General features: G+C 48.0%; 1 protein-coding gene across 8 annotated transcripts in view; it reads right to left on the bottom strand.

The window, feature by feature from the left end:
* Positions 1-27,561, bottom strand: part of MSI2 (musashi RNA binding protein 2) — a 378,183-nt gene that overhangs the window by 127,413 nt on the left and 223,209 nt on the right. For all 8 annotated transcript variants that reach the window (XR_004421223.1, XR_004421222.1, XM_033089090.1 and 5 more), the window contains exon 7: positions 9,758-9,806. Coding sequence is in view for 6 of the 8 variants with exons in the window: in XM_033089090.1 (XP_032944981.1) it covers positions 9,758-9,806 (49 nt within the window). In the remaining 2 variants the exon portion in view is untranslated. The remainder of the gene's footprint in view (positions 1-9,757; positions 9,807-27,561) is intronic.

A 27,561-nucleotide genomic window follows, 5' to 3' on the forward strand; every position in this document is an offset into this window, starting at 1 on the left:
TTGACTCTGAAGCTGTAAGCAAACAACGGGAACACACTTGCCACGTTGCGTAAGGTCCCCACGTGTTTACTAATCACGTGGGTTAGGAAACCCTGGGTTAGGAAAATACTTGAGACTTTTTTTTCTTTTTAATTAAAAAGCACTTTGAACTCCTGGAACGAAGGATCTCCACATTCTGACCTCTCTCCTCTCTGGTCTGGAATAAACTCCAGCAAACCTGATTTCTTTTCTAGTCTATTAATAGCACGTTGTCTGGGAGGAGCAGAAACGACTGAGAAAACCCTCATCTATCTATCTGACTCTCTGTTTATGGGGAAAAAAAAAGACAGAGGCGACTCAGAGGCAAAGGATTCTCGGCTGCATATAACCACGTCTTGTTGTTTGGCCCTCTTCCTGGCAGGGCAGGAAACTCAGATAAGGCAGGGCCCATACCTCATTCAACAAAGGACGAGACACCATGGATTGTATCGACCCCATAATTACAACCAAGTTTAAAAATATTTACACATAACATCAGGAATAAGGTAGAAGTGACAACAGTTATTGTGTTAGGAATGGGCTTTTTTCTTTTTTTTTTAATTCTCTCTCATGTTATTGTATCACTACATTTACAATTCAAATTGGAATGAATTTTAAAAGCTTATACTAAGAAAGTAAATGTTTGAATAGGTAATATAAATTACCTATTTATATTAGGCAAATGCACATGGTACAAAAATTCAAAAGGTAAATGAGTGTACAATAAAAAGTTTTCCCATATCTTTGTACCTCTGGTCATTTAATCCTCTTCCCCAGAAGCAAATGTTGTTTTTTAATTTATGTACATTTGCAATGTAGGAGTGTATGTACATGTGCATAAACATTTTCCAGTGCTTACTATGGGCAGAGACTGTTACACTTACTGATATGAGCCTCAGGCTAACCCAGCCTCATCATTCCTATTTTATAGATGAGGAATCCGAGTCCGAGAGAGGTGACGGAACTTGCACAAGGTCACACAGCTAATAAGTCCCAGAGCTCAGATTCAAACACCAGCTGTCTGGCTCCACAGCGTGTGCTCTGGACCACAATGCCACTGAACTCTTTGTTGGCAGTTTTGCGGGTATCCTTTCAGAAATATTCTATTCACATGCAAGCATATATTTTGTGTGTGAAGGGGAGGGAGGGTCTTAAAAATTCAAACACAGATTGGAGTTTGCCTTAAGACATAGAACTGATGATATCCTTTAAGGGGGAAAGGAAAGAACTAAGGCTACTGGGCGCCAAGTACTCACCGCGGGCACTTTACAAGTTGACTCATTTAACTCTTACAGAGAAATGCTACCTCCACAGTGAGCCAAACCGGACTCAAAGCCCTTCGGTAACTTGCTGAGGTCACATTCATGGGAAAGCTGGGATCTGAGACCAAGTTTGGCCAACACTACAACTTAGCTCTTTCCAGCACCCCGGGCTGATCCAGAGCTTCAGATGGGCGAGTGTACGTCCTCTGATACAAGGTTTAAAGCAGAGACTGAAGTCCAAAGCTCCACAGTAACCAGGGCTCCTCTAGGAGCCTCCAGTCCCAGCAAGAGGCAGCTCCCCCAGCGTCTGGTCCCCCTGGGCCAGCCCTCTACGTCCCTGGCAGCATCGTGATGCTAAGAAATGGGGTGCTTTTAATCAAGTCACCAAGCCAAAGGTTCCTTTCTCGTCAGGCTTCCACATTGCCCTCACTGAGATCTTCAAACATGTCATGGCAGTCTGAGCCTGGGCCTCTATGGGAACAGGGCCGAACAAAACCCTCATTGTCCCTCTGCACAAAAAAACCATTCCTGGGTCAGTGAAGTGGCTGACCCCGGGCCCACTCCCTTTCTGCTTCCGTGGGCCACAGCCAGGAGGGAGGCAGGAAGACCGATTAGCTCACCACCCTTTTTGTGCCAGGGCTGTTATTCCAAAGGAAAGAAGTTTCAGATTTATACTTGTGCTACAGAAAACGCAGCACACATCCAGGGTGCCAAGTTCCCCTGGGCTCACAAGCTCCTCTGGCGCTGGGCACCCCCGTCCCCGGCCCTGTTGCTAGGAAGCCATGGGTTTTGTATTCCTCCGTGTCTACCAAAAAAAGCAGGTGAACAGAAACCAAGCTACGGTGTTGATTAATATCTCAGGAGACAATGCGGCAATGGGCGCTTCCGGAATTTAGTTAGCTCAGGGGGGAAAAAAAAATTAAAGCGCACTCCAAGCTTTCCTGTCAGAAATAAAATTAAAGTCTCAGATCAATGTTAGTAGGGCCGGGGTATCTACAGGAATCTTGAATGGACTCTTCTACATGTTTTGAAATTCATTCCCCTTCAACTTTGCTCTTTTAATTAGTTATTTGTGAGGTCATGTTTGCACCAATTTCTTGGGAAGGCTAATGGTGTTTATTTAACAATAAAATAAAATGTGCAGACAGTTGCGGGAGGGGGAGGGTGTTGGTCTCTGAGAGATGGCTGGGGAGGGGGCTGCAGCTCTTTATAACTCCTCTCCCTTCCCTCACTCTCCATTACTGCACAGTCCTCCTAGATTCTTTGTTGAGTCTGGAGGAGGTCCTGAGATGGGTCGGGTGATAGGCCAGGCCTTGAGGAGAAGGTGCTGGGGACAGGGGCAAGGTTGCACAGTCTCTGGGCAAAGCCCTGCAAGGAATGAAGAGGCTGGGTACACCACCCCCCATGGTGGGTCGCAAGCACACCTACCCCTCTTATATAGCCCTGGCTTTTGAATGAACCCAGACAGAAGCAAAGAGCCTTGGGTTCTGAGACTCTAGTGGAGACAGAAGTGGCTGTCCATTTATACCACTGTGGGTCTTGTCAATTCCTCCGCATTTTAATTGAAGTCTGCCCAGCTTCAAGCCTGCCCATGACGGCTTTCCAACAGAATTTCTTCAAGTACCAAAGGCAGCCATTAATCTCCACATCACTGCCAGGCCCCCACCCCTGGCCCCCAGATCGCTGCTACCTGAGTGGACTGGACGAGACTCCATGGTTCTGAGTCTCTACCCCAATGTGAACATTCTCCCCTACCGTCCTGGTTCTCCACTCTTTTTCTTCAACAGTTCCCCACACTCCAGGAATGGGATTCTCACCGAACCCGACCAAGCCCTCTAGAGCCCCATGTCATGCTTGACGGCCACAAGGTACTAGGGCCTAGACGGAAAGCTCTACACGGCCAGCACCCCTGCTCAGTTAGTGGTCTATGACCGCCCAGCAGCTTTCTTGTCAACTGGCTTCCCATTCAGGCGCAGAATTGGGATCAATACCAGTAATGATCAGCCACTGGTTTACAAACAAACCCCTTCACCCATCGCAGCCTTGGGTAGAGTGTGATGGGTGCCCGACACCATCAGTAACTAGCATAGGGGACGAGAGAACAGATCTGAGAGGTGGGGAAAATGCAAATGGCATCCATCACTCCCCCAGGGAGGGCAGACCTAGCAGCACACCTTACTCCCGACCCCGCCATGGGCACCGTGGTTTTGCAAGATGCCCTCGTGTCACGTCAGCACAAGTGTCATCACCAGCTGTGATTCTACAAACCCTTATCCTGACTTCTACCCCATCTAATAACCCTTTCCCACCCAGAAGGGCTTTTAACCTCTTTGTCAAATACACTTCTTCCTCCACCCCACAAAGTCACATTGACAGGGTGTAGAATCCCAACCCTCTTCCTGAGGTAAACAGTCCGAAGGCTCACGTCTCATTAGGAAAAACACACATACATTATCTTTGACATTCCCACACGTACCAACGAAGCACTAAAAATTTTATTTTTAATTTAATTTACACCTTTGTGAAACTCTTTTTACATGTCTCCCCACCCCGTACCTTGGGAAATGGGCACCAATACACAAATTATTAGAGTGTGATTCTTAATCACGTTAGGGTACATCAAAGAGTCCGTCTGGACTTCAGAGGTCAATTTCAAAAGTGAGTGTCTGGCAGGTAGTCAGGACGTTAAGGGCTGTTTTTTCTCCTTAGAAAAGCATTATCTTCTATCACAGTTTCAGCTCCATCCCACTGGCACCATTTTAATAAATAAACTGATTACACACATTACGAAGACCTTAAGCATTCAGCCAGCTGCTTTTCGGGACAGAGACGAGCAAGCTTCCCAGGAGAAGCCCAGCTCAGGCCCAGGACCATGAGGTGAGCCTGCAGAAAGCTTCTCCCTCTGGCTGCTGGGCTCACCACTGCGTGTTTCCAGCCACCCTGGGACCGGGCTCCCTGCAGGGGGCCTGCTGGTGGTGGTGCTCCCTGAGGTTCACAAAACCACTCGGGGGCTGGCCGAGGTCAGTCCAATGAGGGGATCCGCTAGCGGCCCCCGGGTCTGTCCCAGAGCTGCTGTTCCTCTCCAAAGTCATTAGCATTGCACTTAATAAGTGACTGCTAACAGTTGGGAGAAGAGTCATCCATCACACTGATCTTTATTTTTCTCTCAGTGTATCCTGTTCCTTGGCCTCTGGCACTGTTCTGGAGCAAAGAGGCCTGCTGGGTAATGGAAGCCACAGGGAATAAGAAGCCTCTACGTCTCCTCTATACTCTGCCAGACACCACTCCCTGTCCAGCTGACCCTCACCAGGCCTCCGATAAGCTTCAAAGACACCCAGCTCATTTTCCATTGAGCTCCCAGCCGCCCAGCTCTCCCCTGATGGGCCAGACTTGGAGGAACCAACAGTGCAGGTTCATAAACCTAGAGCCCTGAGGTCAGAGGGAGGGGCAGCTGAGGCTCCCCTGAAGTGACGCTCATGAAGGGGGTCCCCCACAGGGAGGTGAAGTGTGAGATGAATTTCAGCAACCAGCATCCCCACGTTCCACTTTCGCAGACAGGGCTGATGTGGGGAGAGCTGAACTATTGCTCCCTCCCTCCCCGCCTCCCCTCGGGCTCTCAACCCCTCAGCCTCTGCCAACCAAAGAGTAAATTAGAAAGGACAGTGCCTTGTGGGTTCTTCCCTCCCTGCCCCTCCAGCCCTACTCTGGGATCAATACCTAATGCTGAATTCAAGATCTTATCTGAGTTTTGCAAGGATGAAGCAAACTTTACCCCAATGATTGAATCCTTTGATGACCAGCCCAATATTTTTCAGAACACCTCTAACAACTTTAAGAGAGCAAATGAAATGACTCAGATAACTGGAAAGTCACCTCTCCCTCCCCTTGGGAACAAATAATCTCAAGAAAGGCCATGAAATGAAGTGCTGGGCAGGGCCAAGGAAGGCCCCAGCTTCTACCAGTAGCTCAGCTCTTGCCCAGCTGTGGGAACCTGCGACGTGGCATTCCAAACCTCCACGTGCCTCAGTTTCTCCATCTGGAAATGGAGGTGCACTGCAGCCCGCCAAGAAGAGTAGGTGTGGAGAAGGACGGATCACGAGGAGGTGCCCAGACCCTTATCTCACCAACTCCCCTGCTCAAGCCACCGCCTAGCACGGTGCTTGCTCAGAGCCTGGGCTCTGGGTCAGCAAGGCTGGGATTACATCTGATTAGTGGGACTCTGGGTTCACCTATGGCTGTCTGTCATAAAGACTCAACAGTATGTGCTGGCACTTGGTATCTAAGTGCTCAGAAAGTGCTGGCTGTTTCTACTGAGCGTGTTAGCATGGCCTGGTTAACACAGAACCCACGGGACCATCATGGTGTGTGCCGTGATGGGACAACCAGATCCCCCTTCAGGATCTGCTGGGGTTGCTGCTGGAGGATGGCCCCTAGCCGTCCGCCCTCTATGATTTCCTCAATCCAAGCCCAAGGTCACACCTGCTTCCCCAGGATGGGCTGCCTCCAAGACCGATCAGCACACATAAAGGCCAGCCCCCTCACCCCGAATGGGGACAGCCACATCTTTAGAATTCCCCAGCGCATCACAGGTGAGCTTTGCCCTTCTGCGCACCCCTCATCTAGAGCACTCCTGCATGCTAATCCTCGCCTGGGGAGACCCAGCCTACACCTACTCACCTCCCTCCCCTAGTTAATAAAAATAAAAATGGAATTCAATCTTGGACGCTCTCTCAGTTCAAAAAGCTAAAAACCAGAAACATACTTCAGGTCCTGGAGCTCATCAATTCCTGTGTGTTTCAGAGCAGGAACATGAGGTGTTCAGAGAAGTTAGCACGTGCCCCCCACTAAATAACAAGGGGCAGCAGATGCTGGAAGGGTGGGGGAGGGGTGAGAAGGAGAAACGTGGGAAGACCCCACAATTCTGTGAGAGTCAGCTGCTGATAGACCCTCTTCCTCCTTCCAGGATGAAGGACACATATCCTGGGAGGAGTCACTGTCTCCTGTTCCCTGAATCCTTTCCCATGGTGCCCATAAGGTCCAACGCAGATGTCATAGGGGAAGAGACACGGCTCGTGTTTCTGGGAACAGGAGAAGCAAACTGCTGTGCAGAGGTAGCTGAGGGCCACCTTTGTCCCTAAGGGACCAACAGGGAACAGAGGCAGGAGGTGGCCACAAGGACTCTCAGAGAAGGCCAGGCCCCTCCTATGTAGTTGTCCCTGAACAGCAGCTGTCACAGCTCCAAGGGCACACAGGTGGTTTTGAAAATGCCCCGGGTGAAGGACGAGGCAACGCCCCAGGCTGCCCAGCAGGACTGGGTTAGAAGTTTGATGACAAGCGCTGAGCAAGTGCTGTGACAACACCGAGAGGTTAATGGTCTGGGGCTCTTTAAGAAGAAAGCTAGAGGCAGTGCCAGCCAGAGAGGTGTCCTCAGCTTCTGCTAGTGCAGCATTTTCCTCCTGATAAGATAATGGAAAACAGGAAGCTGAAGAGGTGAAGGGAAGGTTGGGGCAAGGTGGCTGGAAAAGAATTTTATTTTCTTGTGCTTATCACCTGATTCCAAACGCACATTCCATCAGGCCAGGGATGGGGGCCCACTTGCTCTATATGTATGACTTGTGCTTCTGTTGTGATATGTTCTTTTTTTTTTTTTTAATTCTTTCCTCATCTAACTGCTCTGAATCACTGAAGAATTACTCCAGTTCAAAGAGAAACTCCTCCTCCGTTGTTTAGAGGCATTGAAAAATGTGTACAGGCCAGAGCTCCCACCTACACAGAAGAAACCCCAGGGAGAAGGTTTCTGTACAGGAGGAAAGGGGACAGCATGTCAGATCCTGTTGAAATATTCTAGGCACAACTCCCATCCTGCCTCTCTTCCCTGGCGCCACCAGCATCAGCTGGACCTTGGCCGGCTGCACCGACTCAGGCCGCTTCATGGGTGGGCAGCCTGTGTAGCAACACACGGCCCACGCTCAGAAGGGCTCCACTTTGGGTTGAGTGCTCTGCTGTCATCTTGAAATTCTTAATAACTACTGAATAAGACGCCCTGTCTATCATCTTGTTCTGGCTTCACGAATTTTGTAAGGGGTCTTGCATCTACCACAGGAACTTGAAACTGTGGCAGGGCAGAAGGATGCTGGGACAGGCCCTTGCATGCACCAGGGGCTCTAGCCACCGGCCCAGGCCCACCAGAAGCTTTGAATTGGGAGAGTAAAGGATGATGTCCCTGCAGCCGGTCCGAGCTCTGGGCCGTGGAGTGGACCTCCTTCCACCTCACGATAGGAAGTGCTCACCCAGTCGTAGAGGGACCACGTCTCATCACTAGGCCCAGCAAAAGGGAAGAGGCTTCACCCATAGCAGGAGGGAACTGGGTTAGAAATAAGGGAGAGCTTTTCCTCGCACCCGGCAGCCTGACATCCTGAAACTGAATCCGCCTGTCAGTTACTAGACAGCGAGAGTCTCCAGCCCTCTCTGATCCCTCAGACCACAAGCCTCTTTACCTGCACAGCTGTGAGGGTTAAACAAAATGACTTATCATCTGCTCCAGCACAGGGCCTGACACAGAGCAGGAGATTAAAAATACCTTTTCATTCACTGGTATTCAAAAAGGAATGACAACAATACTGCCTAGAGGCCGCTCAGGAATCTTCTAGGATTACAAATCCTAACACTGAACACTAGCACCACATTCAGATGGGCTTTGCTCACCCTGAAAATAAACAGATGAAAACATTCCTGGCAAACCCTTTCCCATGTGACGACAACAGAGAGAGAGCAGAATTTGAAATCTGCAGTCCTCGGTTTCAGTCCACGCTCTGACCTTGGGTATAGCAGTTGCCACCCTCTGAGCTTCGGTGAGAAGAAGAGGAAGAGCTTGACACATATGCACAGTTGATGGTTTGCTTGGCGCTACACTCTCCAAACGATCCTATTAAGAGGTAATAATATCATCCCCATTTGACAGATGAATAGACTGAGGCACGAAGAAGTTAAGTGACTTTCCCAAAGTCACAACAACCCTCCTGAGGCTGATGTGAAGATGTAATGCGACAATGCATGTGGCAATAGTGTTTGGCAAACCATAAAGAGCGACACCATGCGGATGACAATGGAGGATAACTGTGAACTGTACCTCACCGCGGTCACTTTCCTGTCACTCTCCGCTGTCACTCGTGAGCAACGTGGAGGACAAAGGCAGGCATTCTACACCTGTAAGCTCTTCTACTCTCTCCTTGCCTATCCCTACTTCCCGTCCTCTGCCCCGCTCCTCATCCCTTCCCAACATACACAGCACCGACACTCTGGTTTCCCACCCAATTTTCCATTTTCCCTTGTGAGGACACTATAGATGATGCACGAGGAGCCGATGACGAGGCACCCGCAGGACAGCCCCCTCTGCCTCCCACCCCGTCAGCAGTGATTCCCACTCCACTCCTTCCTCCCTTTCACTCAGCCTGCCTGCTCGCAACAGGAGAGACAGCCAGTCAGCGCTGGGTAACTGCTTCTAATCCTAGGTGACAGCAAGAATGTAAACAACACAAGAAACATCTAAATGCAATCCAAGTGGCAAGGAAATGCCACGCGCAAGCGAAATAAGCCAGTTCCTCTCAAGAACACGGCTCCTGCCACCCCCACGTCTGCCACCCCCTATCGGAAACCCTGCTCAGTAGCACCCTCTTAATAGGAACCCCTGAAACCAGGAGCTTCCAGAGAACAGGAGACTGCAATGCTGAACCATCACCTTTACCCTACTTCCTCTGGGGTGGATTTTTCTAGATGCATCCAATTTTCTGTTTAAAGCAATAATTTTAACGTTCTTTTTTTTTGGGGGGGAGAAATGCAAGTTAGAGCCCCCTTTGAGAGTCTATTCAAAGCTAGGGATCCTCTCCCAAGAAAAGCACCCTCGTGAAACATTTTACGTGTCATTTCGGGTGTTCACAGATCCCAAGTTGAGACCCATTTTCTAAAACATGGATGGGGCAGTAAGAGCACAAGAGAAATTGCAAGGAGGTGCAGATGCCCTCTAAACATTCCAGAAGTGCAAAAGGGCATTTCCTAGTCTGTAATCGCTGTACACATCGAATAAACTTATGACAAGGCTTCCGCCCTCCTCTTTTGGCTCCTTAGAGTGACGGTATGCAGCTAAGCCACCTCCTTCCATGCAAATTGGAGACTCAATAGAGTAATTGAGATGAATAATTTCCACCTGGATCACTAGTGCTGAGGTTTAGCAAGGACCAAGAAAACCAGGATTAGAAAGGTCTGCATAATTAAATGACAGCTCTCCAGACATAAGGAAATGGTTTCTTGAACTGTCCAGTATCTGGACTTTTTATGCTAGTGTGGCCCTCCATTAATACAGATCTTCATCAGATGCTTAACTCTAGCTGCTTAATTCCAGAATGCTCACTGTATCTTTTGTCTATGAGACTGGGGTGAGAAGAGATGGAGGGGTAACCTTCTTACACTGGGGTTCTTACCTCTGTGCCTGTTGGTGGTCTTATCAAACATCAGCATTGCATCCTCCACCTGCAAAACAAATACAGAATAGAGCCTGCTTTAGGAATTTTAACATATATAAAAAGCATTATATAGCGGGGGTGGAGGTTTCCATTATGGAAGCCATAGTTGCTCATTAAATTCTATTTGAAAATACGAAAACTTAGAAAAATAAATTACTTGTTTATTGGTCTTTCCACTTAGCACAACCACAGTTAACATCTGGTGTATTTATTTCTCTACAGTTTTTGCTTTAAAAAAAAAACAACCTATGCTTATTTGAATATAGTTTAAATCATATTGTATATGGAATTTTTCCTTTGTTCTTTTTTTATATATAACACTACAATATTGCAAACATTGTGATTACTACAAATTACTACATTGTGAATACTATCTCTTTTTTTCCAGTTTTTTTTTTATTATGGTAAAAGATACGTAACATAAAAATTGCTATCTTAGATATTTTTATACACAGGAGTGTTAAATCCATCCATAATGTTGCACTAACATCACCACCACCCATCCCCAGAACTCCTTCATCTTGTAAAACTAAAACTCTCTACCCATTAAACAATAACTCCCCATTCCCTTTGACCCTTGAGCCCCGGCCACCACCATCCTACTTCCCATCTCTATGACGTGACTACTCTAAGTACTTCACATAAGTAGAATCACACAGTATTTGCATTTTTGTGACTGGCTTATTTCACTTAGCATAATGCCCTCAAGGTCCAAGCATATTCCACTGTACGTATATACCACGTTTTGCTTATCATTCATCCATCGATCGACACTGAGGTCCTTTACTACGGTGAGTAACGCTGCTATGAACATGGGTGTACAAATACCTCTTCAAGTCCCTGCTTTCATTTCGTGTGGGTATATACTCAGAAGTGAAATTGCTAGATCATATGGTAATTCTATTTTTAATTCTTTGAGGAACTGCCATACTGTTTTCCACAGTGGCAGCACCATTTTACATTCCCACCAACACAGCACAAGCATTCCAATTTCTCCACATCCTGGCCAACACTTCTTCTTTTTTTTTTTGGATAACAGTCATTCTAAGGAGTGTGAGGTACTGTGAATACTATCTTGACTCCTGCATAATATTTCATGGGGGGAGAAGCTATAGCTTACTTAATTATCCTTCTGATGACTATTTAAATTGTTTCCAGTTATCCACAATGGAACTCAAACATCTTGATTGTGATGGGCTGAACTATGTCCCCCTCCCCGAAATTCACATGTTGAAGTGCTAACCCCCAGTATCTCAGAATGTGACTGGATTTGGAGAGAGGGTCTCTCAAGAGGTACTTAAGTTAAAATGAGGTCCCAGGTGGGCCCTGACCCAGTACAACTAGATTTCCTTTTAAGAAGAGGAAATCTGGACACAGTCAGATACAAAGGAAAAAGCATGGAAAGACAGAGAGAAGGTGGCCATCTGCAAACCAAGGAGAGAGGCCTCAGAAGAAACCAACCCTGCCTACACCTTCATCTCAGACTTCCAGCCTCCAGAACTGTGAGAAAACGAATTGCTGTTGTTTAAGCCAACCAGTCTGTGGTACTTTGTTGTGGCAGCACCAGTGAACTAATACATGGATGCTAGAAACTTTTTAAAAACATCAAACAGGAGAAAATACCCATGGCATCTTCTGTGTGTCTTCCTAGTCCCTTCTCAATCCTCCCATGCATCCTGCAATCCTTCTGGACATTTCTACCAGTAAGGCTTCAGGATCCACACTCAATTCCCATGTATATCTCAAGAAACTCACACTTACAGAACGAGATTTGGCTTTGAATTCCACTCCTCTTATTTATGATCCAATCCTTTATTTGTTCCACAAAATACACATCTTTAGGGCAGGTTTCGTCCTAGCCAATCAGCTACTCACATGAGGACTGTACCTGCTTTGGCCAGGTGAGCAGCCTAGTCTCTCCACTTTGTGCCTAAGGCTGGCAGTAAAAATACAACCCAACCCACACGGTTGTGGGTGGACAAAACTGTTAGCCAGAGGGCTCTGTGCTTGGAGCAATTTCAGCGTGTATATGTGGTTGGAAAGGGCTGAGCACTGTTCACTGGAGCTCAAAGGCTCACAAATGAGCTTGGGGGACTGATCTAAGCTGGCTCAGAAAAGAAATCATAGGTTATTCATTCTTCACTCCTCCCAGACTATAGTCTCTGATGGAGGGGGGGACACTGGGTGAAGCAATAAAACCAGGTTTAAAATGGTGTGCCTCCAGACAAATCAAATCCATTTTTCTAGACGCTATCAAATATAATAGGGGGGAAAGTAAAGTCGAGGTAAGAATGGAGAGGGGGCGGTTAGGCAAGCCAGACACAAACCTCGAAGGGACTGGCCTCACTTAAAAATCTCTTCGGGACTCAGGGCCCCCTTTTGTTGCTAAGCAACCGAACCTGAACAAACTGGCTCCTGGGGCCTTCCCCTTCTCGTCCCCATTTCTGAAGTCAGTTACTGAGGGGGGCGGGGGGCAGGGGGGATGGAAAATGGCCTTGCAGGATACCTGCTCCTCTAACAGGAGGCTGTCCTTTCTCTCCCGGGCCCCAGGCAGACAGGAGTAGATGATGCTGGGTTGTAGACTAGACGCCATCCGCAGACTTCTCCCGGCCAGCGGCTTGCCGAGGCCCCCAGGCACCTGCTGGGGCCGTACACACCACGGCATCTGCCTCCCATGCACGGCTCAAGCAAAACCACCAGAAGATCAACTGGTTTGTTTGTACACAGAGTAGTCACACTTGAGCATATGGTGTCGCAGATTCAGACCCTGGGCCTCGATTAGAATTCCAATGCCTGGAGTGCGGGTGGATGGGGGGTGAAGCCTGCTGGTATCGCGCAGGTAAATGTGACATCTGTTTCGCACCCAAATCCATCTTTTCTAAGATGTTTGCCAAGTCCTTATTTTGAGCTACAAATGTCTAACAGTAAGAAAAACTGCCTCCCTTCTGCGTTGGCCATCTTTTGATACTGAAACTCTGATCCCCGCAGGAAATAAATATTTTGAATTTTTAAAATAATGTATTTTCAAACCTCCCTTTCAACAGTGCATAATTGACTCCCTCTTTTTCTTCTTCAGTCTGGGCATTTTTTTGCTGCTGCCCTCCCAACATTCGCTCCATCCTGGTGAGCGACGGGGAGGAGCTGTGTATATTTTTTAGGGCAACCATTGTCAGAAAGAAAAGTGCTCTTTCCTCTATAGTCTGGTTGTACAATGGGACTTGCAAAGACCACCTGAACAGATCAAGCGTCAGGGCAAAAGAAAAATTCTATTAACACTTTACAAAATAAAACATCTAAGAAGTAGCTAGAGAGGAAAAGAGAAAGGGAAAAAAAAATCAATCTGGATAAGTCCTGGTGCTTGGGGGGAGAAAACTTTTCAGTGATTTCAAAACACATTAATTCAGAGAAGCCATCAATGCGATGGAAATCTGGCAGAACAGCAAGAGCTGAAACTGGAAGAATTTGAATATACAAAGACTGAATAGAATGAAAAACATGGCCTCACATACGGGGCTGTTTCTCACGGTTCTATGTGAATCAAACAGAAGTGGCTTGTGTGCGTCTTCGTCACGGGGAAATGAGGGGAATAATCAAGGTAACTATTATTCAGCCTCGGAGCCCACAAACTGATAACTCTGCGTGTCCATCTGCGTGTCTGTCTGTCTCTCTCTCTGATACACACACACACACACACGTGTCACACATGCAACCCAGATAGATTAGTTGGCTGTACAGAGCCATGAACTTCAACATGCAGCCAGGTCTCATTTGGGGTGCTAGAAGAACAAAGACTGGGGGGCTGGACACAGGGGTGTTTCTGACCTCAGGCCATTAACCTTTAACCCTTGAACTGCCTCCTCGAGGGATACCACCCTCTTTCTCAAGATTAGCACTGGTATTTGTGTTGACAGTGTCCTCACCTGCCTTACGGATTTCTTTGTACCAAAGGTGGGGTCCATAGGCCTACAGGTCTTGGGGGCTCCCGGAGAGAGCAAGACGGAGAGGAGGTGTCTGAACCTCAGCATACGCTGTCACACATCCCGGCATATGCCTGGTGTGTTTTGAGAGAAGGAGCTTGTTCCAGCCTCGAGATGTGCCTTCTAATGATGTAAGGCAGGTTTCAAACACAGCCCTGGCATTCTCGGTGGTGTATCTATGTGAGTGACCAAGCAGGTAAAGTGACTTCAACGGGAGATGGTCAGGGATGCCCCCCACCTTCTGCATGGACACCAGAAAGTCCTGAACATGTATTTCTGAGTCTCACAAGGGTCAGACTGTGCTGTAACATCCTCAGAGATGTGTACCATGCACACACCATATCTGAGAGTCATCAGCAGGAGCTAAACGGTTAGCTCTACGGGATTTGGGTTTCTCAAACTTCCTCCACATCAGAATTACCTGGAGGGTTTGTTCAAACACAGCTCCCAACAATGTTTGGTTCAGTAGCATTTGTATTTCTAACCAGCTCCGGGGTGATGCTGACGGATCCCACTTTCTACGTGCTGCTCTAAAGGATGAGAAATAAGGACAAAGGTTGAGGACACTGGACAAAGGTGCTTCTTCCTTCCTCTGTACCTACACTCAGCTCAACACATGGAACAAGGTTTCTCTTCCAAAGGCAACTGATGCACCTCCGTTCGGCAACAGCTCTCCTCTCCGTGTTCCCCGTCTCTTGGACATTTATATTCTAAGATCCTGAAAATGGTGACAGTAGAACCATGATGGAAAAGATGAAAAGAAGAGGGACTTTTTCGTGGCAACCCAGCTGTCTCTGCACCCAAATAAGGAAAAGTTCGAATTCTACCAGGCTGATACAAACTTTCCTTCTAACAGACAAACTCCTGCTAATGTCTATATCACTCAGCCAACTCAATCTCGATTAGAAAGTCTACCTAATGTTTACTTCCTTTTATGTGACACATTCACTAGACACTCACAACTGGCAGAGCATCAGCCTACGTACAAAGAGGCGGCAAATTTTACAGGTCCCTGGAAGACTCGTTGAATTAAAGGCCTCACACCCTTTCCACCTTGTGATTTTGGGGGAGAGTTCCTCTCCCCAAGGAGGCAGTCTATCCCCCCGTCCCTGTGTCTGAACTTGACTTGTTATGATCGATAAAACAAAGAGGAGAGAACTGTATGCCCATTTTGCGCCCAGCCTTGAAACACACTGCCTATTTCTGCTCGTTCTCTTTTGCACCTCTATCACCCCCACGAGAAGGGCAAGGCCAGGCTAGCCTGTTGGAGGATGAGAAACACGTGGAGTAGGGCCAAGTCCCCTCGGTTGCCCCAGGTGAGCCAGCATAGATGGACTGACAACAAGTCAACCCCAAAATGTGCACGTCAGCCACGATTAGCAGAGCCACTCCCAGGGGGCTGTAGACACATGAAATAAATAGCCGTGTCTGCCACTGAGGTTTCATGGCTGTTTGTTACACAGCATTCTTTTTTTTTTTTAACTTTTTAACTTTTTTCTATTAGCTTTTTTTTTTTTTTTTGAGGGCGCAACTCACAGTGGCCCATGCGGGGATCGAACTGGCAACCTTGGTGTTATCATCACCACGCTCTAACCAACTGAGCTAACCGGCCACCCTACACAGCATTCTTATGGCAACAGGTAACTCGTACATGGTCCCTGTTCTCAAAAAAAAAAAAAAAAAAAAAAAGCTTTTAATCTACCAAACGATACAACGACAGTCTCAGTAATACTAGACGGTGAACAAAGGCAAGAAAAGGGTGGAAGGAGGCAAATACGGCATGTGGACTGAGTATTACACTGTCAAGTTCCACATTCTAGGTGGAATACAGGTATTGGGGTGTGAAGGGACTGCTTCTACATCTCGAGGTTGGAAACAGAGATCCCAGAAGTGCCAAGAGAAGTTGGCAACGTGCTCGTCACTCACTGAGCACCATGAAAATCCGCAATAATTAGCACTCAAGTCAGTGGGTGATGGCTCTCTAATCCTAAATCATTTAAGGAATGAGCGAACCCTTTTTATAATGAGTCAAAAGATTTACTGTGAGCCAGACATTCTTGCTGGGTGACTTTAGACGTAGCCAGATGGTGTCGACCGTACCCAGAGGTGAGACTTTAGCCAGCCCAGCTCAGGTGCTAGCTGAAGAGGAAACCTTTCAAATCACAAAGCATAAAAATTCTGTTTGTCAAGGCGGTTAGCCAAAGGCTGGGACCCAAGAGTGTGGCCCCAGACCGCTGCTTCTCCCGCCTGCAGTTTTGGGCCCCCAACGACACAGGAAGTGAGTGAAGCTGATTTGGGAACGAAGAAAATTTGTCCCCAGGAGACGGCTAAATGGAAAAGAGTGGCTAGTCATAACTCAGCAGGTGGTGGGAGGCAGCTGAGCCTGGCAGGCGGTGCGGCACAAAGCAGGGGCAGGATCCAGGTTCGAATCCCATCTCCACTGACAGCTCACTGAGGCCAAGTCACGTCCCTTCTCTGTCCTCAGTTTCTCATCTGTGAATGGAGGGAACTGTATGAGAGGACCACCTAAGATCCATTCGTAAGACTCTCTGCCTAGAATTCTAACACGGACCGCAGAGCCCCCTGGGACAACATCTGGGAGCATCAAATTGGCCGCTGCTGGTTCTCTGCAAACTCTGTTCTGTGAGGACGTTCCAGAGCTCTGCGGTGGCCAACACACCCTGAGGAATTTCCTACTCCTCTTGGAATACAAATACACACACCTACACACATATATATCAAGAACCAGGCAGGAAATGGTACTTCAAATCATCTTTAAATTATCTGGCCAGACACAAGTAGGGAGAGAGGAAGGCGTGGAGGCCGGGAGGGAGGGAAGCAGTGCAGCTCTGCAAACTCCCCCAGAACAAATGTCCTTGAATTTCACTTCCTGCTCCCACTCAAACACTTCAAGCGTTGGTTTAAATAAATGCCATAAATGCAATAGCATGATACTACAGCGCGTGGGGCTTAACAGGCCTTATTATGCTCTTCAAACTCAAGGCACTAAACTCCCAAGAGTGGAGACTCGCGCACGAGGCAGGGGCTGCCCAGGACAGAGTTGCTGGAATCTGTGCTGGACACGGAGGCTGCCTTCTCCCGGGGGTTGTCTCAGAACATAGATGGCACTGCTCTCCGGTTCTCCCCAACCAGCCTGGACAGAAACCAAAGCTGTGCCTGTCCTAAAGCCCAATAACGGTGTCTAGTTTATAGAAATGAGACTGTTCGGTATGCTCCGGCCTTGCAAAGAGCGAGGTTGGTCTATCTTTAATCACTGTCCAACAGGAAGGATAGAGGAGAAAAGGGAACAGGCCGGAAAATCCCATTAGCTCACACTGAAATCTAGATCAGTGGTTGTCAACCTTGACTGCTCACCAGAATCACCGAAGAACTTTTAAAATCCCTGCTGCTGAGGCCCCACCCCGACCTGTAAATCGGCACTCTGAAGCGGGGAGCCCAGTAGAGGAGCATTTAAAGCTCCCCAGTGATTTCAGGGTACAGCCATGGAGAAACCCTGTTCTCAATGGCTAAATCCAGCTGAGTTGAGCCTTAATCACAGCGTATCTGTGTGGAGATGGGCCCTTCAGCTGCCCAGAGAGTGGCTCTTTGTCCCTTGCCAGAAGTCAGGATCAGGCAGGCCCTTTGCCACAGGCTGCTTTTTGGGGGCTCTCCTCACCTCATCTTGGGTCTTAGGATAGATAAGAGGTCTGTCCTGGAAGAAGCTCAGAAGGGCCAAAAACGGAACACAGGACTTTAAGAAAACCTGACAAAACTGTTGTTTTCCTCTCACCACTACAAATATTTTCACATACGATTTGCTCCTCACAACCACCCCAGGAGACAGGGATTATGACAAATACTCTGAGCCTCAGTTTCCTCGCTGGTCATCCTGGAGCTGGCAGGGGCTGGGCCCAAGGCTCAGCTGCTGGTCTTCTGAGTCCAAATCTCAGCTGGCCAGCCCCTGCCTGCCGGCCCTGAGTCTTGTCAGCGCCTTGCTACAGGCACGTGAGCTCCTCAGCCACCCCAACTCTGTGCGTCTCCCCCCGGAAAACTGCAGCAGTGGAGGTGCTCAGAGCTTTTCTGGCAGCTGCTGATGCTACGCACTTTCCTGCTTCATTTCAAAAGTCAAAAAATTCTAGTTTGCATCCACCTGAAAGCTTCTCTATTTTAGCTCACGCCCATGCCTTAATTGAATAACAAGAAAAATAATCTGCTGACATCATTTCGCCTAACCTCCTTTGTTTATTGTAGTAAAATACACACAACATAAAGTTGACCATGATTTGGTATACAGTTCAGTGCATTAAGTACATTTCCTAAACTCGTCCTAGAAGGCTCCCAAGTCTTTACTATGACCAGAAGGTTCCATCCCCATGGGTTCGGTTCTTCTTTACTGGTCCTATTTTTTTTCTACTTTTACTTTATAAAAATTTTTATGGGGTTATTCCGTTTTCTCATTTAACTTAAACAAGCAAACACCAGTATTCATCAGATAGCAGTTACGAAGTTTACAAATGGACACATGCCCATGGAAATTGAAGGGTGTGGGGTCTCCAAACACCTTTGTCCTGGAGGTTCAGATATGTTCTTCGGTTGGTGCAAAAGTAATTGCAGTGTCAAAGGTTAAAAATAATTGCAAAAACCACAATTACTTTTGCACCAACCTGATACTTACCTAAAGGCAAAGCCATTGGCTCAGAGATTCCGATTCCACAAGTAAATGTCAGAAATGTCTATGTTATGAAATGGCTATCCCCCTCACCGAAATAATGATTATTGTAACACTACCATTTGCTGGAGCTTAATAGGCAATTTGCAAATGTTCATTTAATTATCACAGTAGCTCTGGGGTAGATATTATCATACCCATTATACAGATGAGGAAATTGTGGCTCATTGTGATCAAGTGACTTGTCATAAATGGCGGAGCCAGGATCTAATAGCAGCTGGGTTCCCACGTCTTTCTATTGCTCTCCCTTAATTGTGTTCTATTTTTTGAATCCCTAAGGCTCAGTGTAGTGCCACTGTCTCCTAAACAAACCGACAAACACTGCCTTAAAACCCTACCTACAAGTTAAGAGAGGTGATGAGGTAACCAAGGAGAGAGCCTTACATTGCCTCTGATAGGCTCAGAAGTGGGAATGATTGGGGAGGCAAAGTGAAAAGGACGACGGAGGGGTCTCTTCCTTTCAGATGGGTGAACTCAAAGCCCAGAGGTCACTTGGCTGCTCTGTGGTCACAGAGCAAGCCGGTGGCAGAGCTGGAATGGGTAGAGGGATCCCAGCACTGTCCAGGGCTCACCCCACACAAGTCCCTGCTGTGAATGTGTGCTAAGAAGGCTGAGAGGGTCCCCCTTCCTAGAGCTCTTAGGAAGGCTTACGTGGTGGCTAATGAGTGACAGAACACGGACACTGTCTCAAGTCACTGCCTCAGCCCCGGCACTCCCCTCCCGGAGCCAACTCGGTATGCACATTCACATGTGTGCACATATACACACGTGTGCCCACATGCAGACTCTATGCAGTTAAGCAGGGAGCCACACCCAATATTATTAGTCTTCCCACTACAGATGAGTCACACCAAGGGACAGCCACTAATGGAACCAGCATGTACTGTGGGAGCAGTCGCAGGAGGCTCTATCTCAAAACTGAACAAGGGAAACAAGAATCTGTCTGGGCAATGTATAGCAGGGGCGGGGGCTCCAGTGTGGCTGACTTGGCAAAGCGCAAGGCCCAGCACCACCCTGGAGGGTGGGGCAGGAAGCTTGCTCCGGGGATGAAGAGCCGGGCTTAAACAGGACACAGTGCAAGGAAGGGAGGTGGTGGGAGAGGGACACCGAGAGGCCAGGCACGGGCTGTAGGAGGAGAAGCAGTTGGTTCCGGCAGGCTTGACAGCTGTCACACGGAAATGGCATCTGGCCTAACGGCCTCTTGTGAGGTGCCTTCGAGTGGCGGCTGCTGTGCTCTGGAAATCTACGGCTCGTTTACAGCACTGGTTGTGAGTGCGTGCGTGCGTGCGTGCATGCAAGTGTGCGCTGGGAGCAGGGGGAGAGGCAGGCAGGCTGCCTAATGCGCCTTTCTTCCCCGCTCCAGCCTCTCCCCATCAGGCCTTACCTACCGTGAAAAAGGCCCAAACCTGCCAGCTCCAGAGGAGACAGGCACATCATTAGTGGAGTGCTGATGTGCCGTAACACTCTCTTGCATTCCCATTAAACAAATACTAAACTGCTAATTGCCAAAATAGATCTCCACGACTCTGACCCAACAGGGGAAGAGTTTATAATTACCAAGTGTGAAAATGCACAGCCTGTAAATAACCACCTCATCTGTCCTAATATGGGCTGATATTGATGGGCATGAAATAAACATCAGGACCAAATGGAAAAATCATCCACATCTCCTGTGGCCAATGCAATCTTGAACGGTGACAAGCGTAGCTGCGGCCATACGCTCGCTGGGAGGGGACAGGGGAGAGAGGAGAAGAGAAAGGGGAGAAAGGGGAGAGGGGAGAGGAGTTTCACAGGCTTGGAAACCAGGTTCCAACCCTGATTTTAATCCCTGGGGTCATTTGCATCTTCCTTCTGCCTGGAAAATGGGGAGGGTAAATGGTGCGATGGACGGCTTGTCTGCACTTTGGAAAGCCCAGAGCCCAAGGGAAAGGAACTTGTGGGTGTCTGACCCTCTGAAACACCCTCTACCGGCCCCCTTTAACACACTTGCTGGCGGGGATAGAGAATGAGGGAGAGGGAGCGTTTTGCCAAGGTGACACATTTATTCATTAGGCCAATATTTATTAAGTCTGTCTGCCCAACACAAAGAGTTGGACAGATAAAAAGAATTTCGGTTTAGAATGAACCTGGGGCTTTCTGACACCCCCATGGATAGATGCCTTCCTATCCCCCACTGTACCCTGCCACTGGGGTGGGAGGCAAACTGGTCTGGCAGATTGCAGAAGCCCACCTCTCTCCTTGACTATACCTGGGGAGAGGAAAGGTGATGTACCACAGGTCACAGAGACGGGATGTCTGTCCGGAGTCCCAGGCCCGCCCCTCTCCACCAGCCTATGATTCTGAGGAATTCAGCTGAGTCTTGGAGTAAATATTGGTAAGTGGAGGAGAGGAGGCTCCATCAGTCTCATAATGATGGACTTGGGAGTTAGAAGTGACTCAGAGCTCCCCTCTCTACTTCCCAGTTAGTGCAGGAACCCCTTCTGGAGCTTCTCTGCTCCACCCCCTTGATTGAGCTGTTCCGGTCTGAATTCAGTAGCAGTAGCACCTAGCTGCCCGAAATAGCAGCTTTCCACTGATCTGAAGCCCCATTTGGCACACGGCAGAATCCTGTGAACTACACAGCACCAGGCACCTGAATCAGAGCACCAAGCCCCACCCGTCCCAGAGCTTAATGGGGCTGTAACGGCATCTGAAGAAACTCCTGCTCCTCAGGCCACCTGAGAGCAGATCTCCCTGGCCCCCTGGTCCCTAAAGTCACCCCCACAGCCCTGAGTCAAAGACCCCATGGCGTGCTCAGTTCAAGCCCTGACCCAAAGACTTTATCAAATATCAGCAAAATGAAGGACGGTCTGAACTACAGACTATTTTAAAAGGAATCCTACTTTGTTACTTTTAAATTCCCAAAGCATCTTCCCATGATGGCTAACAAAATGCTGCTGAGAACAAAGTTTAAGCGTGGCAACAGGCTAAAAGATTCAGTCACTTGGCAAAGTTACTCCTTGTTCAGAGAGGATCATAAAATCTTTGAGCCAGAAAGGAAAAAGCTACAAGTCCAGCCTACTAGTTCTGCAGTGGAACAAACTGGCTCTCCAAGATTCCATGGCTCCGGGCAAAGCCTGCATCGTTGGGTAAGAGCTGCGTGGTGTGGCATCACAAGTCCTGGGTTCAAATCCCGCCCCACATTTTTCACCTACACACGATCTCAGCCTTGACCACCCTTTGCTATTGCCAGTACACAGCTCGCAAGTGGTTCAACTAATGTCTGTTAGGTGAGGGCTGGATAACGCAATCCCTAACTTTGTATCGATGACCACAAATTTCAATTTAGTGAAATCAGTACGGATGAGTGAGGTTTACCCTCATAAGGATACCTAGCTTTATGTACTGTGCTGTAATGAATCATATGCAAATGAACTGTATTCCAGAGAACATGGGGAACAGAAGAACAAACGGTATATCCTCCAGTGAAACACTCCTTGCAATAAAAAGAAACAAACGAGTACTAGTAAACAACTTGGACGTCAAGGGAATTAGGCTGACGGAAACACGCCACTCTCAAAGGCTTACTCCACACTGTACGATTCCATTTCTCTAACATTCTCCAAATGACAAAATTACAGTGATGGAGAACGGATCAGTGGTTGCCAGGGGTTAAGCGTGGGGGAAGGAGGTGACTATTACATGAGGAGTTTCTCTGTGATGACGGAACAGTTCTGTAACTTGATTGTGGTGATGGTCATTTGAGTCTACACTTGTGATAAAACTTCAAAGAAGTGTATACATCTATGCACAGACACACACACACATATACACAAGTGCTTGTTAAAACTGATGGCGTACCAGCATTGATTTCCTGGTTTTCACTGTGTGCTATGATTATGGGAGATCTTACCATCATGGAAAGCTGGGTGAAGGGTACACAAGTGCTCTTTGTACTATTTTTATAACTTTTTGTGACTTCTACACTATTGAAGAATAAAAATTTATAATGATAGTTTTTTTAAAAACCACAAGGGGCTCGTTATTTCAGGAAACCCAGTAGCAATCAGTTTATAATACAACTAATTGAGCCTTAATTTCTCTTGACTTGAATAAAGCACACATAAATAAGGTACGCCTACAGTAGAAAGACGCATCCCTTACTTACCTGTGACTCATATTTGGCACTAGCATCTTGTATTCTAAAACACTCTTTTGTCACATGAATATCTGTATTAGAAGTTGTCCTTCCCCCGCCCATCTTATCATCTCCCCTGGTCCTCAGGAAATTTCATAGACAGCTCTGCAAACCTACAGCACTTAGTAGAGTAACTAATACAAAAATGAGTGCACAGTAAGTTTCAAAAAGATTTTGCATGATAAAGAAAAAAATTCAGATAGAAAAGAGCCTCAAATCCAGTGATTTCCAGTTTTTCTTTTTTAAGCCATTGAGGCCCTTTCATTTAATTTTTGAAAACACAGATCTTATATGTTTTGACATATTTCATACACCACTACTTCTGAGGTGTGGAAATGTATTTGTCAACACTCACCATAATTGTAAATTGGGGCTTTTGGCAGCATGGGGTGACTGGGACAGAATGACTAGAGACGCTCTGTCTAAAGCAAGCACACCTGGACATTTTAGTTGACCCTCATGCTAAAGGTGGGGTAACCATGATGCCTGATAGATTTTTTGAAGTAATGAAGTCAACCTGAAGACCCCACACATTCCTTCTGATGACCCCTAGCTTAGAAACCTCTGGTCTGCTCCTTATGTCCAAATTATGACTCAGATCTTTGCAAATGAGTACTGACAGGAAAACCAACCCTCCTACTTAATCCCCAACCCATACAACTCCCTAAAGGGGGAAAAAAAGGAGAGGGAAAAACCCTCATTTACCCTTAAAAAAAAGGGCACCAATTCAAAGTGCTTCAAGACCCAACAAGCATGTTTTTCTTTCATTTATTTCTACATCAACACTCTGAAGGATAAAGATCTTTCTCATTTCAAGAGCTGTCAATTTGCTTTAGTGCCATGTTTTTCATCTGTTTGAGGTAGAGGAATTACAAAGCAGGCAAATGAAATAATGCACTGCAATCTAACATATTTTGGCAATTCAAAATGGGACCATGGAAAAAGGAAATTAAACAAGGATGACAGGCCACACAGCACACCTGTGTTGTACCCCACGGGCCCACCCCTGCCTTCCTTCCACTTGCTAACGTCACGATTTGATGAAGTCTTCAGCTCTTTGCTGAAAAGTGCACTATTCGTTGCACCCTAATTCTCTAAATCATTTATACGAGTTGCACAACTCATACAATATTTTGCTTTTTGAAGCAGAAAAACCTCTTAGCTGCTGGTTAACTGTCAGGTGCTGTTAGTTGAAATACCCCTTCGGTGAAATAGCACCGAAGCCAGCAGCACGCCTCCCAAGATTTACTCCCCTTCCCCCTAGGAATTAACAAAGATACACGCAGGCCACACAGTAGGCTGTGAGAAGTCCTTACCCCTCATCAAGCTTGAGGGTTCTGTTACAACGGATCTTAAATCAGAGGAAACTTCCCTTTCCTCCTGTCGCGGGTCCTCCTTTGTGGTGCCCGTGAAGATTTTTGGATAATTCATCTACATTTCTTTTTGTTTTTTAATTAAATTGCTCCTCAACTGCTCAGATCTGTAAGTTTTCCCTCTTTAGCTTCAGGGCTGGGAATTTCTGAGAGAACGGCAGCAATTTCCAGAGTCATGATGCCTCCCTCAGCAGACCGCAGGTGCTATGTGGCACCAGGTATCTGATCTTGACCATCACCAGGAGTTGGCCAGAGGTTGTGGGAGCCCAGGGGATGGGGCGCCTTTGAGATACTAAAGAGACGCCCGGCCCCTCACTACCACCACCACCACCACCACCAATTTGAAATCAAATGGTAAAGGTGAGAATGGACCTTGGCACTGTCTTTTGCAGAATCCCATCTGCTTGTGGACACCATCAGCCTCTAGGGTTATAAACGGCATCACTGTTGCTCTGCTAACGATACATGTGTCCACACACATTTGTTGGAGCACCTGGACACCTGGACTTGGGTCCCAGCTCTGCTGACGAGACGCCCCTTGGCAGTGGTGATGAATAGGAAAGGCCAGAAGCTCTGGAGGCAGACTCCCTTGGCTGAGATTCTGGCTCTACCACTCACTAGCTGTGTGACCTTGGGCAGGTAACTCAACCTTTCTGTGTCTCCATCACTTCACCTCTAAGTTGGTACCCACCTCATAGTGCTGTTATGAGCATTAAGAGAAGTTAATTCATGTGTAGCATCCTGGCTCACACTAAGAGCTAAATAGCTGTCATCCATTATTATCATCACCTCAGTGAGCTGGTCAGGAGAAATGTCGAATACCGTTCATTACACCCGAGGCCCTTCCTATTTCAACTGTTAGGATGTTGACGCCAAGTGAAATGAAAATTAGTGGAGAGGCTGGCTTTACCTGAGCAAGCAGTACAGAGGATGAAAGGACATGCTTGAGCTGGCCACCTTCTCTAACATTTGCCCAGCCCTCCCTGCCCAAAAATCCAGATAGAGCCTCTTTATAGAGGCACAGCCATGCCCCGCCATGAGGGTTCAGAAACATGGAAAAGCAGCCGAGAGAGAGAAACAGGCTTGTGCTAGCAGGTCATGGCTTCCGTTGCTTATAACCAAGTCTTCACTAGTACTCGCCTATTTTCCAAGTTCTGTGGTGAGGAAACGGATGCACTGAGATCACTCCCACTCTGGGCCTGAACCTGAAGCCCAATACAGGGGCAATTCTTCTGTGCCATCCTGCGCAGACATGGGGTTTAGTCTGCATGTGAAGAGGCTGTTTCAGCCAGGTGTCAACAGGTGGCAAGAATGTCAGGGCTGATCTTCTATCCTAGGCCAGTGATGGCCCCACCCACTGGGCTGGACCGTCTCCTTTCACTCAGCAAATGGGGGAAGGCCCTAACTTACAAAGAAATGAGTTTGCCACAGGCAGTAGGGTTCCCTTTAGGACTCATCCATTCATTTTTAAAAATCATTCCAACCACCCATATTTACTAAATGTGTACCTAGGTACAAAGATTTTAAAATAAGGGAGACTAGATTCCTGCTGATGAGGTCCAGGGAGGGGACAGACAATCCATCCCTGCATGATATGTGACAAGTGCTCTAAGAGAGACACAGCCCGCGGCAGGGCCCATTCAGACATTCTGTAGTCATTCATTCATGCCCTCTAGGGCTCTGAAAACGCACGGTGAAAATGACACTCACTTGGCTGGAGGAGACAGAAAGTTTGTCACGGAAATTGCAAGGGGGGCATTCTAGACAGACGCTCCAAGGGCCTGGTGCTGGAGCAGCAGGTCTGGGCTGACATCTAAGCCCAGGGAGCGGGGCAAGGAACTCAGTGGAAAGCCCAGGCTGCCTTCAGTTAGAGCCTGGCCCATGGGAGCCACAGAGAGGCTGGGACTCCATCCTGAAGGTGTGGCCCTGGCTTGTTAGAGCAGAACTGGAGGGCACAGAATGGAGTCAGAGAACCCATACTCAACTCTTTGCTGAAACCAGCCTTCCCAATAGATTGGGGAAAATCCTACGGTGCAGTTGAGGCTGAGGGGGCAGGGCTTAATCCTCTGCTGCCAAGGGTCACACAGCAGGGCAGAGGCAGAGCCGGGTTGACTGCACCAACCCTATGAACCAGCCTCACCATGAACAAGAGAATGAGGGAGAAAGGAACCTATCTCCGCTAGGTAACACCAGACCCACGAAGCATCCCTCGCGGTGTAAATGTCATGATTCTGAGCCAACATGATGGGAGCCCCAGGGCCTGCATTGCTGAGGAGCCCCCACATCTCGCAGGTCCCTTCTCAAGGCATGGAGGAAGGAGAGATGACAATTCCAGCTCCAGGAGTCTTGCCCCTGTCTCTGGGTCTGTGGTGTGTGTGTGGGCGCGTGCGCGCGCATGGCGGGGAGGGAGGTCTACTCAATATATTTGAGTGAGGAGATCACTGCTCTACCTTATAGTATACTCACTTCTCATTCTGAGTTTGTTACCTTGCGTGCTTTGCCCCAGGGAGTGTTCCTGCTGGAGGGTAAGTTCCTGAGAGCATGGAGCCGCTCTTCTTCACTTTTGGATTGTTCCTGGGGCCCCACTCTGGGGACTCTGTGGGCCATGCTGGCTGACCCACTTCTGGTATTAGACCAGGAATCAACGTAAAGCCTATTCGTGGTGGTGATGTCCTCCAAAGGGTCAAGCTGAGCAATACCCCGGGTTTCTGGTCACCAAACAAAGATGCAATTCCAAGGACAAAAGCATCCATTTTCTGGATGCAGTGGCAGGCATACCTCCTCCCCACCTCTGGGCCAGTGAGATGAAAAGAGGCAGAAGCAGGACAAGAGCTGATCCTGGTGGATTAAAACTAAACTGTCTGGGCCAGCCCAGTGGCTCAGGAAGTTAGAGCTCCGTGCTCCTAACTCTGAAGGCTGCTGGTTCGATGCCCACATGGGCCAGTGGGCTCTCAACCACAAGGTTGTCGGTTCAACTCCTCGAGTCCTGCAAGGGATGGTGGGCAGTGCCCCCTGCAACTAAGATTGAACACGGCACCTTGAGCTGAGCTGCCGCTGAGCTCCCAGATGGCTCAGTTGGTTGGAGCGCGTCCTCTCAACCACAAGGTTGCCGGTTTGACTCCCGCAAGGGATGGTGGGCAGTGCCCCCTGCAACTAAGATTGAACACGGCACCTTGAGCTGAGCTGCCACGGAGCTCCCGGATGGCTTAGTTGGTTGGAGTGCATCCTCTCAACCACAAAGTTGCCGGTTCAACTCCCGCAAGGGATGGTGGGCTGTACCCCCTGCAAATAGAAAACCGCAACTAGACCTGGAGCTGAGCTGCGCCCTCCACAACTAAGACTGAAAGGACAACAACTTGAAGCTGAACGGCACCCTCCACAACTAAGATTGAAAGGACAACAACTTGACTTGGAAAAAAGTCCTGGAAGTACACACTGTTCCCCAATAAAGTCCTGTTCCCCTTCCCCAATAAAATCTTTAACAAAACAAAACAAAACAAAAAACC

Source organism: Rhinolophus ferrumequinum, chromosome 21 (assembly GCF_004115265.2).
Source record: "Rhinolophus ferrumequinum isolate MPI-CBG mRhiFer1 chromosome 21, mRhiFer1_v1.p, whole genome shotgun sequence".
Taxonomy (NCBI): domain Eukaryota; kingdom Metazoa; phylum Chordata; class Mammalia; order Chiroptera; family Rhinolophidae; genus Rhinolophus; species Rhinolophus ferrumequinum.